The 20,987-nt window shown below is 41.3% G+C and overlaps 2 protein-coding genes and 1 non-coding gene across 4 annotated transcripts; 2 read left to right on the forward strand and 1 right to left on the reverse strand.

Moving 5' to 3' along the window:
* The first annotated feature begins 803 nt into the window (after positions 1–803).
* Positions 804–3,095, forward strand: LOC104244608 (L-type lectin-domain containing receptor kinase S.1). The gene has a single exon (XM_009800065.2). It carries the CDS (start codon positions 923–925, stop codon positions 2,933–2,935), a length of 2,013 nt encoding a protein of 670 aa, XP_009798367.1. The 5' UTR covers positions 804–922; the 3' UTR covers positions 2,936–3,095.
* Positions 3,096–4,514: 1,419 nt separating this feature from the next.
* LOC138888867 (small nucleolar RNA U3) lies at positions 4,515–4,725 on the forward strand. The gene has a single exon (XR_011406438.1). It is a non-coding gene; the product is annotated as a small nucleolar RNA U3 (small nucleolar RNA).
* A 187-nt stretch (positions 4,726–4,912) lies between these two features.
* Positions 4,913–8,207, reverse strand: LOC104244607 (ferric reduction oxidase 8, mitochondrial). 2 transcript variants are annotated; one of them, XM_009800062.2, is made up of 8 exons: positions 7,772–8,207; positions 7,516–7,618; positions 7,240–7,425; positions 6,901–7,138; positions 6,400–6,727; positions 6,043–6,301; positions 5,290–5,951; positions 4,913–5,206 (listed from the first exon to the last, which is right to left on the reverse strand). In XM_009800062.2, the coding sequence occupies exons 1-8, from the start codon at positions 7,923–7,925 to the stop codon at positions 5,025–5,027; spliced, it is 2,112 nt and encodes a 703-aa protein (XP_009798364.1). In that variant the 5' UTR covers positions 7,926–8,207; the 3' UTR covers positions 4,913–5,024. The 2 variants fall into 2 exon arrangements, with proteins under 2 accessions (XP_009798364.1, XP_009798365.1); XM_009800063.2 differs by having other exon boundaries at positions 7,516–7,609; positions 7,772–8,202.
* Positions 8,208–20,987: the final 12,780 nt, after the last annotated feature.

Below are 20,987 nucleotides of genomic sequence, written 5' to 3' on the forward strand. Positions count from 1 at the left end.
TCAAATTGTTATTTCCTATATATCACACGCTTCTTACGAAATTCGGATTAGATATTTATTTCAAGTGCAATTTTCTTTTCAGAAATCATAGCAGTTGCAAATCATTCTTTTCTATACTTGTTAAAGAAAGAAATCAAACATTTTCATTTCACCGAATTTTTTTAAAACTTATAAATAGCCTATCAAACGTAATAAAAAATGCCTCCCCCACAAATGTGGGGCCTAAAGCAGTTGTTTTACTTGCTTTATGGAAGGGCTGCCCTGATGTCTAAATACCTTATTATTGCTAATGTTTGTTTATTGTTTCATTTTCACTTTTTTTGAGCCGAGTGTCTTTCGAAAACAACATCTCTACTGTCATAATGTAGGAGTAAGGTCGATGTACGCTTTACCCTCCGTAAACCCCACTTGTAAGATTTCACTGAATTTTTTGTTATTGTTGTTGTATTATAAAACATGGACACTCTCGTATAAGTTATGCTAGGACGTTACATTGATTAGAGGAGAATATATTAATTATGCATAAATTTATAACGAAATCAAACATTATATAGTAAATACCGAAGTTTATGCAAACATGAAACTCTCTTATACTTAAGAAGAAACTAGCAGTAAGTAAATATGAAGTTTACTACAAAATTGTTATATGAGACTTTTTCTTCTTGTAGGTGTTCTTTTGTGGATGGAGCTGTGCAAAAGGTTAATGTGGTAGTTGGTAATCTTTTACTAATATATTTGTTTATTTGATTTTGATATTTCTTTATCTATCAAGACATAGTCAAAGGATGATTGAGCTTAGTCATCTTCATCATTTTCACAGAAACACCAATAGTCTCTTCCCTTCAAAGGACTATGTCATTAACACAATTCCCACTTTCCTTCCCACAATTCTCTTCTTTTCTAATGCAAAAATCCCAAAAATATGCTACCTATACTATTCATTCTCATCAATCTTACAATTTTCCCATCTATTTCTGCTCTCGATTTTCTCTTCAATTCCTTCACTACCAACTCCACCCCAGTCCTAAACCTCATCGACGATGCTCGCCTTGAGCCGCCAGTGATCCGCCTCACCAACGACTCCAACCAATTTTCCCGTGGCCGTGCTTTTTACCCATCTCCAATTCCTATCAAATCCACTTCCAATTCTACTTCCATTTCCTCCTCTTTCTCTACCCAATTCATCTTCTCTATTCTCCCCGATGATCCCTCTAGTCCCGGTTTCGGTCTTGCTTTTGTTCTTTCAGCTTCAACTTCCCCACCCAACGCTCTCTCCAGTCAATACTTTGGACTTTTCACTAACGCCACCGTTCATACCGTGGCTCCACTTCTCGCCGTCGAGTTTGATACGGGTCGTAACCCGGAATTCAATGATCCGGATAGAAACCATGTCGGAATTGATCTTAACAGCATCGAATCTGTCGTTACTCAAACGGCTGGATATTATAATTCTTCTGGTAATGGTAGTGATTCTTTCGTGCCTCTAAATATGCGAAGTGGACAAAATATTCATGTTTGGATCGAGTTCAATGGGCCTGAATTCGAGATTAATGTTACTATAGCTCCAGCTGGTATGTCACGGCCTGTTAAGACTATGCTAAGTTATAAAAACCCCATAATTGCAAATTACACGTCTGCTGATATGTTTGTTGGGTTCTCTGCTTCCAAGACTCAATGGATTGAGGCACAAAGAGTTTTAGCTTGGAGTTTTAGTGATTCTGGAGTTGCACGGGATATTAATACTACGAATTTGCCTGTTTTTCAGCTGGAAAATTTGACGTCTTCGTTATCTCCCGGTGCTATTGCTGGGATTGTAGTTGGTTGTGTTGCTGCTGTGTTAGGTTGTTTGTGTGTATTTTATTGGTTTTGGTGGAAGAGGAGGGGTAAGGAGGAAGAGGATGTAATTGAAGATTGGGAACTCGAGTATTGGCCTCATAGATTTTCATATGAAGAGCTTAACCTAGCTACAAAAGGGTTCTCTAAAGATGAGCTACTTGGGGCTGGTGGATTTGGTAAAGTATACAAGGGAATACTATCTAATAACACAGAAGTGGCAGTGAAATGTGTGAACCATGACTCAAGACAAGGAATAAGGGAATTCATGGCTGAGATATCGACTATCGGAAGGCTTCAACACAAGAATTTAGTACAAATGAGAGGGTGGTGTAGGAAGGGAAATGAACTTATGATTGTGTATGATTACATGCCTAATGGAAGTCTGAATAAATGGATATTTGATAAGCCAGAGAAGGTTATGAATTGGGTAGACAGGAGGAGGGTCCTAGCTGATGTTGCTGAGGGTTTGAACTATTTACATCATGGTTGGGAACAAGTGGTTGTACATAGGGATATTAAATCTAGCAATGTTTTGTTAGATAGTGAAATGAGAGGGAGATTGGGTGATTTTGGGCTAGCAAAGTTATACACTCACGGTGGTGTCCCTAATACTACTAGGGTAGTAGGTACATTAGGGTACTTGGCACCTGAAGTGGTGACAAGGGCTACACCAACTGCAGCTAGTGATGTTTATAGTTTTGGGGTGGTGGTGTTGGAGGTGGCGTGTGGGCGAAGGCCGATTGACACAGGGTTTATGGTAGAGGAAGAGGAAGTGTTGATTGATTGGGTTAGACAAAAGTACAGGGAAGGGAGATTGTGTGAGGCAGCAGATGATAGGATTAGGGGGCAGTATTCGGAGGACGAAATGGAAGCTATGTTGAAACTAGGCCTAACTTGTTGTCACCCGGATCCTCTCCGACGACCTACTATGAGAGAGGTGGTTGCTGTATTGCTAGGTGAGAATGTGGAGGCAACACAAAATGAATTGCTAGCTGAATTAACACCTACTGTCAGCAGCATGAAAGATAGAAGCAGTAGTGCAAGTGAGGAAGGAGATAAATACTTGTCACAAGAATCGGAACTACTATCGGTTGTGTAGATATTGTATTGCATTTTTGTTTCCTTTGTTGTAGAAATTGTCGGTATTCTCGGTTAAGGATTGATTTTTTGTATTCTTTGTACAAGCTATGGAACTCTAAACTTTGCATTAGTTGTAAATAGTTATGTGTTTGACTCATATTAAAATCTTTTGGAACAAATCAATCAAAGATGAAGGGGTAAATCTTAGTCAAACATAATTAATTCCAGATCGAAATGTTAACAACAACGATTGCACATGGGATGCAAGAGATATGATTGATCTTATTAAGATTCGATATTGTCTTGTCTTCCTCATCGATCGATGAGGAAGTAGATTTACATCTTTTCTTCGAGGTCATTTCCTCTTCTTTTCTAGAATACAAGAAGGGAGCTTTTTGTCTTCCTTTTTTAGAAATTGGAGCCCATCCCCCCAGTTGAGAGCTTTCCCTGGCTATATATAGTCAGGGTATCCTTGCCCTTTGCTTGACTCGACGTCTTCTTGCCACTGATGTGTCTTGGCCATGATTTTAGGCGTCACTCTTACCGATTCGTCGGATGTCATGGAGGAGAAATGGAGTGGGCTCCGTTGACCTTCACTGCCCAGTTACTGAGACGGGGTGTCGGTTGACTTGATCGTGATGGTCAAATTTTGACCAATACAGTTAGTCCCCCCGTCTGTCGGGGTCGTCCTATGTCGAACTCGGCAGACGGATCATGTTCGTTACGACTTCAAGAGAAATCTGACCCACGACTTTCCGTTCCTTAGTCACATTTTGTGGATTTTTTACGGAGTGGCGGCGTTTTTTCGATCCTCATGAACCGTTGCGGCGGTTTCAGAACCGAAACATTGTTTGGTATTGAAGCGTTGGTTCGTGGTTATCACCATTATGACACACGTTCTTGGGGAACCGAAACATTTCGTGCCCTATCAGATTCGATAGGTGACTTTTGGATTTCGTGCTCGAGGGATTTATGTCTCTTATAAATAGGTGGAGTTTATCATTCGATTGGCACACTTCTTCATCTTTTGCTCGGGAGAGTCTTGCAGATATATCTTTTTTTTTTCTGATACCTCGAATTTCTGCTTACCCTCTTCTTAACTGAAATCTTTCATCTCTCCTTTTTATTACTTCTTTGGCACATTTTCTGCTAAAAATGGCTGGTGATTCCCAAAAACTAAATTAATTCTACAAACAAAGACATAAATGAAGGAAAAAAAACTTCCAAACACCTATTAAATCTTGGGGGAGAGGTGGTGGGTTTTGGTTTGAGACGAGACATTTGAAATGGTGACGTAAAACAAAAACGGTGTAATAATAAGAAATATCATGGAGCCTAACTTTTGGATTGATTCTAATTAAAGTTAATGCTCCTGTGCAGCAATTATATTCCATAAAAACCAAGAACGACAAAGTAAACTTTTTCTTCAATTCAGTTTATGAGTTACCTGATAGGAAAATCTGAGCAGATCCCCTTTGTTTTGCTAGTTAAAGACACCGTCCGTTATAAGCGAGTGAAGCCCATCTCTCTTTGTACCACATCGCTAATTGAAGTTCCAAACTAAGCATTTAAAATGCCGTCTACTGCATCTCTTGGGCACGACCTTACTTGAACAGGATCTGTTCTATAGGCTCGTACCACTGTATCCTTGAGTTCTAAGGAGACAGAAAACCAAGTCTGGTTGATGAAGTGTGGCCATGAGACTAGAGCGTGAGTAACAGCTTTGGTGGCCTTGGGCTTCTGCGCAGTAGAGGATCGTTCTCAGGCCTCTCGTAGGTCTGGGGTGGTCTCTTGGCTCTCTGACAGACTCTCAATCTTTTTTATTTTTGCTTTTTACAATTCATGTCGGGCACAACCTAATTCTTTGCCATCTTCGTTTACCTAAAATTTTAGTACCAAACTCTTCAGTTTGTTTTAGGTATATTTTATTTTATCATATATGGCTACACCAGATGCAACATGTGTCACTAGATGGGATATCCCTTGGAACATTCAGTAACAGGAAACTGAAACCTGTACTATACTTTGTTGATACTTGATTGTCAAGGCCAAAGACTTTATTTAGTTCATTTGTAGACAATGTGTTCGACCATTGTTCACAAAGACTATTAGAGAGTGAAATTTAACGGGTGAAAGCTGAAAGATGGCTTTTGTTCTTGCCCTCTGCTTTGGAAAGTCTGAGAGTATTGATGGCAAGTTGTAGCTGCGGACTCTTTCATTGTCTCAGGCCCACAAACGAAGACACCGATATTGGATCCCTTGGATTCATTAGCAAACTGGGAAAATATGTCTGTTCAATTGTCAACATGTTAGAACGCCAATAGATTGGAAGTTAAATGTTAAAACAAGGACATGGATGTATTTGGGACATACCTTTAAAGTTTGGCCTTGCTCCAAAATGGATTTCATGTTGATCAAAACCTTTATTTGCTTCTGTTGGTTTCATTGGTTTTCTTTCTGTTTCAGAAAATGGTGGAATTTCTTCACTTAGCCTCTTCCATCTCCATAAGGTAGCCACTAAGGTGCTAGATATTAGTGCTAATGCAAACGAGCATATGAGAAGAACGTCCACTATTGAGGAGGCAGTTTTCTGTTCAGATGACTTCTTATTAGGCCTGATAATAATATGGTTGAAGATGCTAAGGAATGCTAGAAAAATGATAGACGCCAACAGAAGGAGGACGGCCATCCATCGCAAGTTCTCAAGTCCATATACTGCATAACCAGAACGCTTGTTGGCGAGATGAATGGTTTGTATTTTAGAGACCTCATCTAGCACTTCGCGTAGGGATTTGTTGGCTTGGTGTTCCCGCGTGACAAACACTTTAAGTTGTAGATAACTTTGTTCTTCATCAAAAACCTGCGGTAGGACTGGGTCTAACAAGCAGATGCTTTGGGAATCTTTTATGGTGTAGACAAGCTGTACTTTTACAGGTAATACATTTTTGTTACTTCTTGCTGAGGCAATTTCTTGCAGAATGCTGAAGAATGGTGTAACCCCAATTCCACCTGCAACTAGAAGTAGACTATCATATCTGCAGAAGATTCAACAACTTATTATATATGGGGAAATATGATTGATAACTTGGTCTAAAATCAAACATGAAATAACATCATTTCCTTCACCTCAGAAAGTCCATTGATGAAGGTCCATAAGGGCCTTCTGTTGCTACGTGAAAAAATCTCATTCCATCAGCTTCTGCGTCAGTCTTTGAATGTAGCATATTATAGAGAGTGCGGGTCCACCGTCCCTCAGCTTTGATCAAAATAGAGATAGTGTCTTTATCAACTTTGGAGCTAGAAGTTATGCTAAAGGGATGCCATTGAAAATTTGAAATATTCGGGATCTTGACATAAATCACGCTTGTTGGTGTATACTTCAACCCTGAAATAGTGTGTTGAGTAGGTTGATTATTTAGGCCCAGTCATGAATTAAGAAAGCATATTCGCATTTAAATTGGAGAGAGATTACTGATTTTGTACTTGGATCTTTTGGCAGTGTCAACTCTATGGCTTTGGAAGGGAAGATTCGAGCAGAAAGAATATACGTTTCTGGCCTCGATTGAATTATTCGGAGTATCTTGTCAAGGCAAAACAAAAAAATGCCAGGGAAAACCATGTAAAAGTGGCGATCTCCAGCGTGAAGCAGGAAAAATAGTATGAACACTATGTACAAATGATGTGTATAATAGAAGATCTCGAATCGTTTCCTTCTGATCTGTGGAAGTGACGTGATCCAGATGACCAATCCTGTAACAAGACTGATCTCCCCAGCAAGGTAAATACGCCCTACCTTTTGCCATTTCCACATCTATAATTTTCCACAAAAAAGGACTTAGTAACAAAGCATAGATAGATATGTTCAAACTAAATTGAAAAAGGAAGTAATGTTCAAATGATTACATGAGGTTACCTCATCTCCAATGCGATGTTTCAAACTAAATTGAAAAAGGAAGTAATGTTCAAATGATTACATGAGGTTACCTCATCTCCAATGCGATGTTTCATACCCCAGATTAGAAAAGTACCTCCACCATGTAAAGTGGCAAATAATATCATTGCTGTCCCAAGCCAAATGTGGTATCTCACGGAAGCTTCAAATTGGATGCCAATTAATCGAAATATTGACATCCCCCTCAAGATGGGAAGAAGAAGAAGAGCTAGGCAGGCTTCTGCTAATAAACCACACCTTGTTGCGACTCTAAAGATTCTGTATTGCCATCTGGAAACAGCCGAGTTGGAAAATATTATCAGAGAGTACTCTGATACTTTTGTTGCAAATGATGCTATCATATTTGCATGGAAATATAGGATTATACTTACACGTGCAAAGCGAATGATTTAATTGGTATCATCTTCTTGAAGTCACTGGAGATACGCGAATAGAATGTCCATGCTAGAAAGATGACGAATAGAGATACAGCAAGGATTTCAAACCCAGACAGCATTCCTATATACCTACTCACAACTAGTGGATTGGAGAGAACAGATAGTGAAGATCTTCCTTTCCTGTCAACCAAATTCAGCACATGTTTGCATGAAAGTGGCCTATATTCAACATTAGTATGCTTATATATATACTGCAGGTAAAAAGCATACCTGCTGGTTGGTTCCTTTTGTTTCAGTTCCAAGTACATAAAACCTACTATAGCTATAGCAATAACAGGGAAGGTGTAGACAGCAAAATTAAGACCTGTAGGACCTCAAAAGGAAAAAAAAAAAAAACATTCACTATTTTGGAGGGGATTAACATTGAACAGGACATTACATTAGCATTTCTTGTACAGGTAAATGATGAGTTTGAAGTTAAACCTATACATCTAAAATAATTTGAGTTAGGAATTCAGAACCTCACCAGTTTGGGTTAAGAATGAGGTTGATGCCTTTGCTTCTGCAATTTTCCAAGTTTTAGTCCATAGTTGCGTGGGCTTGAGAAGCCAAAGTGATACCCATCCAGCAAATATCAAGACAAGTAGCAATTTAAGGAGGAAAGAGGGAATTTTAGTCATCTTTCAAGAAGAGCTGACTCTATACATGGAATGTAACGAGTTTCTATATATATAGTCTGGTAAATTATTCTGAACACCCTTCCAATATGAGTCAAATGCAAAATACATCCCTTGTACTTCAAGATTATACACTTAACCCCCTTACACAATAGAACTCCTACACAAATATTAGCTTGAAAATATTTCGACTTTACAAACTGTTAAAGTGTTACCCTATATTAACAGTGGCATCTGTTGCTCCCAGAAATTATTGTGCGCTCTGCACCATCCATCAATTTTGGAATCAATTCTCATATAATAACAAGTTAGACCTGTTTTAAGTGAGATTGATGGTGATGGATAATGATGCCATCAACTTATGACATTTGTGATGGCTTTCAAAATGGGAATATATCTCCTTCTTCTTCTTTGCTTGCTGAGTGGATGCTATTATCAGCATATCTATTCATTACAACAGATGAACCAATTTGCAGTAGTGGATACATGGTCCACTCCACTATTGCTACAGACTATGTTGTCTGACCTTTGTCCGCATGTAGATGAAAGAGATCCAAAAAGATAGCCCTCTACTCTAACTGGTTGACTATAATTTGTTCATCCAGGGAACCAGACCCATTACATAAAGTGAGGAACTGGTAGAGCTCTTGCTAACAAGACAGCACAGTGAATTACTGATTTTTGCTTCTAGTTGTGCTAGCACAAATATTTTTTGAGATGGTCCTACAATGTGGTTGGTAATTAGATTACCCCAAAAACTATGGTTTACTAATATGAGCTCGATTAGTTGATTATGAAAATCTGTGAGTGTGACATTCGCACCAAAATATGTCTCCCTGCATATCTAAAACTGCTAGAACAGAAAGCTTAAGTGGAAACTTAGATTAATAATAGCATTTGGAAACAGATGAACAATAGCTACTGAGCATACGCCAGGTGGTTGATGAAACACAGCATTTGGAAATGTACTACACTGGTGATTACTTTTATTATACAGTTTAAGCACCTTCTTGGTGCTATGTGTGAGCACGTGATTTTTGTTTTGCGCGACAGTCACTCCAAAAGAATAAAATTGGTCCTGTTGTACAATTTTGGATTTCCATGCGGCACTTTGTTGATTTATTAGTGACTTTGGCCCGTTTTTATTTATTTACTTTATTAAAACAAAATTCAAAAAAATGTGTACGTGTCATGCATAATCTGAACCGTAACATGGTTTAAATAGAAAAGCATAAACAAGCATCTTCGTCCGTGATTTTATGTTGTTTGATTTTACCTATTTCGAAATATTTTTAGTGTGTGTGCAAATAATTGTAGTGAGTGTGTATTTAATTTTTATTTTTGATTTTTTTTGCTTAGTTTTGTTTTTAAAATAAATAAGGAAAAGAGATGAAAATAATAATAAAAAATAATAAAAGAAAGAAAAGAAAAGACCCCTTCCGGACTTGGGCCAATTTGTTAAAATTGGCCCAACAAACTCAGCCCAAAATCCAGGCCTGCCCGGTCCAACACCACCTGATGCCCAGAGAATCCAAACGACGTCGTTTTGATACAGGTTGATCTGGGCCGTTGATCTTAAATTGATCAACGGCCAAGATCAATTCCCCATAACCCATCAACAAAACCGACCCGTCTCACCCGGACCGACCCTAACCCTTTACCCTTGAAACGACGTCGTTCCCTGATAGTCAAAGGATCCTGGCCCTTCCTCTCATCTCATCCAACGGCCAGGATCCATTTGCTCACTAACTATATAAACTCCTAACACTACCCTGCCCCCCTATCCAAACCCCAGCCTTCGTCTCCCCAAACAAACAGCCCTAAAACCCTAGCCGCCCCTGCGTACTTCCGCCATGGAAGCCGGCGGCATGGATGCCGGTGACCTTCCCCTGAACACCATAGAACCCCCATGCCATCCTGAACCCAAATCTACCAACCCCATGGTTCGAATCACCCCCAGGTCCTCGAATCTTCATTCGAAGATTCGAGTCAAAACTCGATCTAACCCAACCAACCCCAGTTTCATACCAGACACTCCCCAGACCCCCCTCGTGACCAAACCATACTTGGTTTGGTCCGAATCTGATCAGGGAAGCATGAATCCCAGATCTGAGTTTTGGAATTTGTGGGTTCTTCGTCACTGGTCCATATCCGTTCGAACCGAAGAGGTTAAGGTCTAATGGACTTTAATCCAAGTGTTTCTCGTCTGAGAAACACTTCGTTTAAAGTCCGTTCAGCCTTAAGAAAGGCCTGACCAAGTCCGAGTTAAGGTTTTGATCTTTTTGCGGTTTAAGGTGAGTTTTCTTTCTTTTCTTAGTTGTTTTGGTTTGTTTGATTGTTGTAAGGGTCTGTTCGTTTGCTGTTTATGTCCTTGACCTCTATCAACTGTGCTTCAACCACTTCGCCTGAACCTCTGTTTGTTTGTCTAAATTCCCCCCCCCTATTCTGATAAGGCATTATGTATTTGTTTGTGCAAGTAGCTGATTTTCGAGTTTGGACTGACTAGTTGACTCCTCGAGTGTATTTCTGCTTAGTCAGTATAATGCGAACCATGTATCAATACTGTTTAAATGTCTGATTTTTGGCTACGATTGTGTATGTTAATACTAATATAGTCGAGTCGACATGTGTCGTCAATTAATTTCAACTGTCTGAGCATAGTAAATCGATTTGCTTCTGTTGAACATCTGTTGAAATCAATTCAGAACCAGTTTTGTTTACTTATAGCTGTTGATTTGGATCAGTCAATGTAAAAAGGATTGTTTATGTTTAAATTCTGAATTGGAAGGCATGTGCACTCGTGCACAGCATGTGCATTGGTGCACCTCATGTGCCTTGTGCACAGCCTGTTTTTCTGCATTAAGAAGCTTTTAAGTTTTAAACAATCTGACAGTATATGCTGTCAGATATATTCTACTGCCCATACTTGCTTTTAGATAATAAAATGAAAAGTTAAAGCCTGCCAAGGGAATGTCATGGGATTAATACTTAAATAGCTGAGTGGAAACTGAAAAGAAATGGGCACATGGGAGGGGTATCTGATTAATTTAACAGGCTGTAAAAGGTTTGATGTTGAGGCTTATAAAAGGGAGGCACATTAAGAGATAGAGGGGGACAGACATAGAGGACATCTGATAGGGGGAGAGAGAAAGAGATACACAGAAGAGAGTAAAAGAGAAAAGGATACCACCTGATATTAAAGGGAGGACATACACTGTGAGGATATAAAAGAAAAAGGGAGAGCAGATAGAGATACACAGACAGAGCATACAGAGATAGGGAGAGACACTGAGAGGGAACATCTGAGAGTTCAAATTTTTGGAAAACAGAAAACTGGAAAAGAATTTTTTTTTTGTCTGATAACTCAGACAGACAAAAATTAGAAATTGCTTCCTTTCCTTTGTTTTAATTTCACTAAATCTGGACCTGTTTTGTGCCACACTGATTTCTCCCAACTGAGTCTGCTTGGTTGTTGCTTGTTCTACTCGAGAGTTTGGTTTAGTTGGGGTGTCTGATCTCACTCCAATTGTTTTGAGAGTTGTGGCTGCTACTCTTCTGTTTCCTGTTGCTGCTGCTATCTTGTCCTGCTGTTACTGCTAGTGCTGTTATTGCTGCTGCACTTGATTGTCATTGTTATTCTGCTGATTGCCCTCTTCTTCAATTGTCAAATATTTCCAGGTACACAACCTCTGAACCATGTATTGTTGAAAGTTTGAAGTTGAAGCAGAAATAAAGAAATGAACATCTGTTTATGTTGTAACATTGGTGTTAAAAATAGGTTGAATGTTAGTTGGGCCTGTATTTGTTTAACTGAAAACTGCAAACATTCTGTATAAATTAACATGTATTCTAAGTTGAGATGAACAAGTAGATAGCATTGGCTTGATAAATCAGATGTGTTTTAAAGCATGCAATCGTTAGCTTTGTTTCAGTTATGATACCAAAAACATAGAACCATAGCAAGCACATGTATGTATTTTTGCCTAGATCTCTGAGCCATCGAATTTGCTACATTCGTTTCTATTTGACTCCAAGATAAGATGTGCCCCCAAACTAATTCTCTTGCAGCGTTACATTAACAAGGTAATAATGTATGCTGACCCTTCTACTGGACTACTCGTTCTCTACATAGTTTCGATATGAGCTTCAATATAGATTCCTCGTTTCGAAATGACGCGACTACTTTTTCTGAGTTCAATCAACAGTGGTTTTCCTAATAAACAACTAATCTCATTTATCAAGACCAAATGAGCTAGTTCTGCAATCCGAACTGGAAGGTCATTTCTTAATGCAAATTTGGTGTACGATATTAGTTTGCTCGCAATCCCCTTAGCAAATTAATGAACTTGTTCACTCCTTAAAAGCGAAGCATGAAATAGTTCTTACCTCATAAACAACCAATTAGGCGATCAAGCAAAAGTTTGGATTCATCATATATAATAAGGACTTAGTAGGTTAGTTGCTTAAATAAGTAAGTTTGGTATTTTTCTCCTTTATCTTCCTAGAGACAAATGTATTAGAAATGTAGCCGCTTTTAGGATATTCCTTCTAAAATAATGAGACGAGCCTCGCCAAATGAGATGTAAATCGCGGGGCCCTCAATAAATAACCTTGATAATTATCTAGAATTCAGGATGGGCCATTTAATAAATTTCATGGCCTTCTACAAATAATAACGCGCTAGACCCCTTAGGCATCCTTAATGAATTACACTCTTAAACTTGGGTGCACATTGATGTGACCCGAATCCAAATCTCAACGGAGTCGAGATGTGTTAACAACTACGGGTGCATTGATTGTGACGTGGTTCAAGATGCATTTTCACGACGTTGCAATTCTATAAAAATAAATGATAATAATAAAAGCGGTTTAAACTTAATAAAAGCACATAAGTCACAACCTGTATTTAAATCAGATATTTAGCCATTATAACAATTTAAGCGACCGTGCTAGAACCACGGGATTCGAGGGTGCCTAACACCTTCCCTCGGGTCAACAGAATTCCTTACTTAGAATTTCTGGTTCGCAGACTTCATTTGAAAAAGTCGAATATTTTCCTCGATTTGGGATTCAAGATAAACCGGTGACTTGGGACACCAAAAGCCAAACCTTTCCCAAGTGGCGACTCTGAATTAAATAAATAATCTCATTTCGAATATTGTCACTTAAATTGGAAAAACTCCACCCGCGCGTTTAACCCTTCAGGGCGGGCGCGCAAAAAGGAGGTGTGACAGCTCTGGCGACTCCGCTGGGGATATTTACCCAGAACCACTGGTTCAGGGTTCAAGAATTCGAGCTTAGAATAATTGTAATATTTGGCTTTATTATCTGATTTTTATTACATGTTTTTTGCGTAACGTGCTAAATGTTGTCTTTTACCGCTTTGATATTATCTGAACTGTATATAAACTGTGCCGAAACCTTTCTCTTCTTACTTCCGGGGAGAAGCTCGCTGGTCGGGACTCCCTATTCTGTTAATGTCAATACCTAAAATAAGAAAGAGGACGGACAAGTTACAAAGCCGGACGATCTCGCGGGTCCCCGGTACGTAGCCCCCTCCTCGACTCGAGTTGTCCGCTCGGGTGCACAGTCTAGAACAAATACCCAGGTTACGAACCTAGAATAACTTGACTTCATGCCGGATCCCTAGTAGGAACGCTTATCTGCATCATGTTGCATTTGACTTAGGGGACTCAACACAGGGGTTGGGTCCGTCTAGGACAGGCAGCCTGAAACGAAAAAGACCACCCTGGTGCATCCTATTTGTGTTGTGCATTTATTTGCTTCGGTTCCGCATGTCGACCGGTTCCTAAAAAGGGGAAAATAGCAGCGTAGGGGAGATAATTACTTATTTTTGGAAAATAAAACCAATGTCCAAGTAGTGTCAAAACCTCGCCGGATTTTTTTTTTCTCTAAAAAAAAAAACTGTCTTTTATTGAGAGTTATTAAAAAAAAATAATAAAATAAAAAAATAAAATAAAATTTCTTTTATCACTTTCAAAATCAAAAAAAAAAAGTATTTATTTTAAAAGTAAAAAAAAATGGAAAATCCATAATTCAAAAGGTGTGTTGTTTCTTTTGTAGTACCCCTTTTATAAATTCAGACTAATGGTCCAATATTGCAAAAAAAAAAAAAAAATATTTTTTCTTTAGCCTTTATCTTTTTTCAAAATAATAATACTTATTCTTGATTTCTAGGTTTTCTCTATTCATATCCCGAACTACGCCGGTTTGATTCTCACCGGATGTGAGATACGTAGGCAACCCTCGTCGGGTTCAACCCCATTTTTCTAAATAGCCAAAAATCAGTAAATAAACAAATAAAAGATGTGTCAAATTTTTAATAGAGTCGTAAATAAGTCAGGTGACATTGTTTTATCATAAATAGCCAAATGTTCCCGAAAGGGACGCCGGAAGGCTGACTTTGCATAAACAGCCACCTTTGGGTCTTGTTTAGCGTTTTTTTAGACCCGCACAGCCTTAAAATCTTTGTCTCCGAAGTGTTTAAAGGCCGTGGGCAAAGCTTGATCCTCTCTAAAAAAATATATATTTTTTGAGTCAGTCAATTTTGTTAAAATCACCTTAATAAATGTGCAGGATGAGCACGATGCAAAATGAACATTTTTCAATAATGACCAAAATCCCTGTCAAGTTACGGCTATGGTGGAATGATCTAGGTGTTGAAGGACAAAATGAGGTTAAGAAATATTTGAAAGGTCTTGTGGGTCTGTTGGAAGTCCAGCCTCGGGGAGATATCATAAGAGCTTTGGTTACCTATTGGGACCCGGCGCACAATGTTTTCCATTTCTCTGATTTTGAGCTCACCCCAACTTTGGAAGAAATGGCCGGATACATCGGGAATACTGAACTCCCGTTGAGGAAAAAATACTTGGTCGCCCCAAGAGTCGTCACGGTACATCGGTTCCTGGATTCATTGAAAATACCTAGAACGGTCCACAACCCGGATCTAGCAGCCGGATTCTGTACTCCATGCTTCATATATGATAGATACGGTCACGAGGGGGGATTCAATAATCCAATCAACAAACTGTGCAGCAAAGGAGTTCGTCAGAAGTGGGACGAGCACAGACGGGTGGCGTTCATGATAACGTTTCTGGGTCTTCTGGTATTTCCGAGAAAAGATGGAAACATTGATTTGAAGATATCTGGGGTCGCCAGCACTTTACTCACGCAAAGTGGCAGCACTCTCGCGCCAATGGTGGTATCTGACATCTTTCGAGCTCTCACAACTTGTAAAGCTGGGGGAAATTTCTTCGAAGGTTGTAACTTGCTCCTGCAGATATGGATGACCGAGCACCTTTGCCATCATTCCGAGATTTTGAGCCATGGTTCCCCGGAAAAGACCCGCATAGAAGAATCTTACGCGAGAGCCAAAGAGATCAGTTTGCCCGAAGGAGTCCTGGCTTGGACCTCGTTCTTTCAAGCTCTTACTGCCAGCCAAATACAATGGAAGTTGGGATGGTTGCCCGTTGATGAGGTCTTATATATGTCAGCGGCTAAAACTCATTTCTTGCTGATGGGGCTTAAGAGCATTCAACCTTACGCACCCTGCCGAGTTTTAAGACAGTTCGGAAGATGCCAGACAGTACCTCATGAGGAAGATCTAAGCACTCAAGCAATTGAGATAAGTCCTAACGGACAGTTCCCAGAAGCAAAGATTCGCCAAATCTGGAATGAGGGTCAATATTTGAAATCAGATACTTGCGTGCGGGATCAAGCCAAAGGAGAAACGGCGCCAGGTTACCTTGCATGGTACAGAAGGGAACTCGAGCATGAAAGGCCAGCTAAGAGACCCCACATCCGGAATTTTACCGAATCATCACAAAAGCAGTGGGATTGGTTAGCAAAAGAAAGAGGCTATTGCACCGAAATCAGCAGGTTAAAGCAACAAGTGGAAAAATTGAAATATGAACACAACGTGCAAGTTGCTACCGATCTGGGAGAGCGGAACAGGTTGATTCAAGAAAATGAAATGCTCAGAGCCCAGATCAAACAGATAAGGTTGGATGCAGATAGACAACCAAGGCGTCGATCGGACGAGCAGCTGATAAAAGGGCTAAAAGGTGAAATCAGGGAATGGCGAGATGGTTTGGAGAAATCTGAAAACATCATAGCAGAGCTCAAAGCACAGTGGGATACAAGAACGGATAAGCATCGCAGGTACCTGAATCGATTGGAAAGCGACCATGAGAAGACTGTTGCTAAGATAAAGAGAGAGATGGCTGCACTTGAGATCAAAGCAGCTAATCAGGCCAATGATTTCCAAATTGAGAGCAGATACTGGTATGACTCAATAGCCCAGATGAAGTTGGAAGTACGACGACTGAAGCATCAGCATGTACAAGATGCTCAAGTTTTCAAGATATGCAGCGATCAGACAAAACGCCTGCTCGTAGAGAAGAAGCAAACCAGAGATAGGATCAAGGCCATTGCCCATGCCATCACCAGACGATGCCTACGATGTGAGAACATGTCCAGCGCTACCGTCCTCTCGGCAGTAATGGGTTATGTCAAGCAGACTATGCACGAGCTAGAGCAACTTGAGAGGGATCTCACGCCTAGGACCGCGGCGAGGCCGAACGACGCCCCGCGGAAACCAATTTTTAAAACCATAATGCATTCATAGGTCAAATCTGTATCTTAGCATCTTCTGCCTGTTTTTTTTTTCATCAGGGTGATTTTTAGTCTATTTTTTGAGTCTAGGTTTATTTTCAAAGTTTGCTTTTTCTTTTGCAAAATGTAGTTTGTAATAGACTACTTCAATAATAAAGAGTTTGCTTCTTTCACGCTCATTTGTGTTTTCGAACTACGTAATGATCTGATTCACGTGAGTATCGTGATACGTAGGCAATCCTCATCGGATCTGATCGCATTTTCTTTTGCTACAAAAAAAAATATAAAAGAAAAATAAATGTAAATAAAATAAAAGGAAAACAAAAGAAAAGAAAAAAAAGAGGGGGAAATAAGAGGAAAAATACCGGAATGACGCATGCTCTCGTAGCAGACATATAGCAATCCACTTAACTGTATAGGTGCATCATGCCCAACGTGAGATTAACTATCCGTTATTTGCTGCAAATTAACCGTGCACTTGTCATTGAGCATTTTCCAGGGTTTTTGAAAAGACGGTTGGTTTGGTGAAAGTCTGGCCTCGCATTCATACTTCACGAGATCAAGGAGAGGTGTTCAACTACCTGTTGTTAGGACTAGAAGCAGTACTCACACTTACTTCACCAGGTCAAAAGGAAGTGTGGAAATGTCTTCGGAAATTCCATTGCAAACAGTCCCCGTCTCTGAGGAGAGCTCAATCTCAGCCGTCCTCACGCCTGAATCCGCAACTGCGGAAGAAAATAGAATCCTACGGCTCCGCATGTTGGAAATGCTGGATGACTGGAACAATGGGAAAGAGCCGCCAAGTGTCGTCCCCGGATTCCCTGAATTATTCTCCAGGTCAGGTGGGACTTCTAATGTCCCCATAAATTACCCTGCTACCCCATTCGGGTACCCAGCCAACTCCGCTCTCTCCGCAGGATCACCTTCTGAGCCTCATCCCCGAATGTCGGCCACTGATGCAAGCATGAACATCTTTACTGCATCGCCTTGCCCAGCTACGGCACAGCCTGCCACATACAAGCCAAGCTTTGACTCATCCTCTTTTACATTCCAAGCACCATCGTTCTCAATGGAACCAACCAGGTTCGCTACCAACAATAATCCTCTACCGCCTCAGTGCGAACTCGCACTGGGACAGGATCAGAACCCCAGGATTGCAGAACAAAATGAGATTGCTAAGAGAATGAGAAGCCTTGAACAAAGTTTGAAGAATATGCAAGGGTTGAGCGGACAAAAGAGCGTCTCTTACGCCGACCTGTGCATGTTCCCTCACGTGCACCTGCCGACGGGTTTCAAGACCCCCAAGTTCGAGAAATACGATGGGCACGGTGACCCCATTGCACATCTTAAGAAATACTGCAACCAATTGCGGGGAGCCGGCGGAAAAGAAGAACTGCTAATGGCGTATTTTGGGGAAAGCTTAGTAGGGATAGCTTCGGAATGGTATATGGATCAGGAAATGTCCCGATGGCATATATGGGATGATCTCGCCAGAGATTTTGTAAAGCAATTCCAGTATAACATCGACATTGCGCCAGACCGAAACTCTCTGTCGAATTTGAAGAAGAAGCCTTCGGAAAGCTTTAGAGAGTATGCTATTAAGTGGCGTGAACAGGCGTCGAGAGTGAAGCCTCCCATGGATGAAGTGGAAATGGTCACTACCTTTCTCCAGGCTCAAGAGTCTGACTATTTCCAAAACATGATGTCGGCCATGGGTAAGCCATTCGCGGAAGCAATCAAGATAGGAGAGATGGTAGAGAATGGGCTGAAAACGGGTCGGATTCTGAGTCAAGCAGCCCTAAGGGCAACCTCCCAGGCCGTCCAAAGCGGGTCTGGAGGGACGACAAGGGGGAAGAAGAAGGAAGAAACGGCTATGGCAGCCTCTGAAGCAAGGGAGTATCGTCATCCCAGGCCCCATTTTCCGGAAAGGGCCCCACAACACTACTACCCCCACTCAAATGTGGCATATGCTCATCAACCTTATATGGTCATGAATGCCCAACCTTATAACCATTCACCACAACAAGCCAACCGAGGCCCAGCTCCACCTCCCAGAAATCAGCCTCCTTACCGCAACCACTATAACCCACAACCCCCGCAGAATAACTACCGCCCCCAGGAGCCACCTCGACGGCGGACTTTCACGCCCATCGGTGAACAATACTCCACATTGTTCCCTAAGCTAGTCCAGTTGGGTTTCTTGCAACCAATTCCCCAAACGAGGCAAAACCCGACATCTCCTTCTTATAAAGCCGGAGTCAGATGCGCCTATCATTCAGGGGCCGAAGGACATGATACAAACGACTGCTGGTCATTGAAAAGAGTGGTCGAAAATTTGATAGAGCAGGGAAAAATAGTGCTAAGGGACGAAGAGATCCCAAATGTGACTAACAATCCATTGCCCGCTCACAATAATGGGCCGCTGGTCGGCATGATTTGTGAAGACAAAGAGTTCGACCCTGCCTTGAAAGCCATAATTGCCATTGTCGACACGGGGAGGAGGCCTGAAATAGACCAGAAATCAGAAAGGGGGAGGAGGTCAAGGCTGCGGAAAGCAAGCCTGAAAAGAAGGTGGAGAAGAAAGTGGTACCGGCAAAGGGTGGAGTTCTTTACATACCGCGAGGTCAAGCCAAGAAGACGCAGAACTACGGGATCAAAAAGACAAAACCTATGTACGTGCCAAAAGGGGCCTATGTGGTCCGGGGGACGATTCAACCACCTCGGCTGAATGAGCCAGTGGTTATCGGACGCGTGCCACAAAAGCCAATGACCAACCCGTCCACAGTGCCGTGGAATTATCAAAAGACTTTGGTAACGTACAAAGGTAAGGAGGTCATGGAAGAACTTCCAGAAAATACTTTCGTTGGAGGGTACTCAAATACCCAAGAACTGAACAACGCCACACAAAGGCGCTTCCCTCCAAAGGAGCCTGTGAGTGTTGAAGAAGCGGAAGTGTTCTTCAAACAGATGAAGATGCCGGATTACGAAGTGATAGACCAGCTGCGCAAGCACCCTGAGCAAGTGTCCATGCTGTCACTATTAATGAGGTCAACCGAGCATCAAAAGATCCTGCTGAAAACCCTGAATGAAGCATACGTACCGGTCGAAACCTCGGTGGAGCAACTAGAGCGGATGACAGAAAGATTCTTCGCCGTCAACCAAATCTCTTTCAGCAAAAACGATTTACCCCCGGAAGGAGCAGCACACAACAAGGCCTTACACTTAACAGTGAAATGCGAGGACTACTATGTCAAGCGAGTAATGCTGGATGGGGGATCGGGCGTTGACATTTGCCCGCTCTCCACGCTGCAAAGAATGGAAATTGAGACCGGAAGAATCCGACCCAACAACGTCTGCGTAAGAGCTTTCGATGGTATCAAGAGAGACACCATGGGAGAAATAGACCTGCTGCTGGTCATAGGACCAGTCGAATTTCGAGTCACTTTCCAAGTGATCGACATGGACACATCTTACAATTTCCTCCTTGGCAGGCCTTGGATCCATGCGGCAGGAGCCGTGCCTTCTACTCTTCACCAGATGGTGAAGTTCGAGTATGAAGACCAAGAGATCGTGGTCCATGGAGAAGATGAACATGCCATTTATCGGGACCCATCTATCCCGTATCTTGAACCAAGAGAAGGGAGCGAGCATACGGTCTATCAAGCTTTCGAGGTGGTATTGGCAGAGCAGCACGAAGAGGGAGTACCTTGCCCCCAGCCCTTCTTGTCTAACGCTTCGGTTATGGTGGCCAAAGAGATGATCCGACACGGATTTAGGCCAGGGAAGGGGCTTGGACGAACCCTTCAGGGAATGACGGAACCCATTACTTTACCAGTCATCAAGAAACCTTTTGGACTAGGTTTCAAACCTACTCCAGCAGACGAAAAATGGGCAAAGAAAAGGAGAAATGAGGGCTGGAAGTTGCCTCAACCACTGCCGGATTTACATGCGACTTTTGTCAGGCCAAGGTACACTGAAGAAGAAGAAGATGAGGTCTTCACAGTTGAGGAAATCGAGGAAATATGTGGGGCAATGAGGGAAATGCTCTACGAGGTCCACATGGTTCAACCAGGCGAAGGCACGAGCACTGCTGAGATGATATACATGGGGCCAAACGCCAAGCTCCAAAACTGGGAGATCACGCCATTCCCAACTAGACGGAAGTCCGGGTAGACCTGTCCTGCCACCTTTCCTGTATCACAAGTTATCTCCGGGACATAACTTGAACGTTTTCTTCTTTTCATTTGTTGTTCTGAATTCCTAGTTGTAAACGTTGTTGTCTTCCAATCTTCCAAAGAAAATAAAAAAAAATCAATCATTGCTTTCCTATTCTTTCTTTCGTTCTGATTTTATTACTTTTCCTCTTATCTTCCTTTTCAGTCCTAATAATGCGGCTTTAAATATGACATGCTTGCAGACTTCACGCCCAGA

The sequence above is a fragment of the Nicotiana sylvestris genome, chromosome 3, assembly GCF_000393655.2.
Source record: "Nicotiana sylvestris chromosome 3, ASM39365v2, whole genome shotgun sequence".
NCBI classification, from domain to species: domain Eukaryota; kingdom Viridiplantae; phylum Streptophyta; class Magnoliopsida; order Solanales; family Solanaceae; genus Nicotiana; species Nicotiana sylvestris.

Coding starts and splice junctions, on each gene's coding strand:
- LOC104244607 (XM_009800062.2), bottom strand. CDS start 7,925: ATGACTAAAATTCCCTCTTTCCTCCTTAAATTGCTACTTGTCTTGATA. Junction 7,139..7,239: donor AAATCATTCGCTTTGCACGT/GTAAGTATAATC, acceptor GGCTGTTTCCAG/ATGGCAATACAGAATCTTTA. Junction 6,728..6,900: donor AACATCGCATTGGAGATGAG/GTAACCTCATGT, acceptor GGAAAATTATAG/ATGTGGAAATGGCAAAAGGT.
- LOC104244608 (XM_009800065.2), top strand. CDS start 923: ATGCTACCTATACTATTCATTCTCATCAATCTTACAATTTTCCCATCT.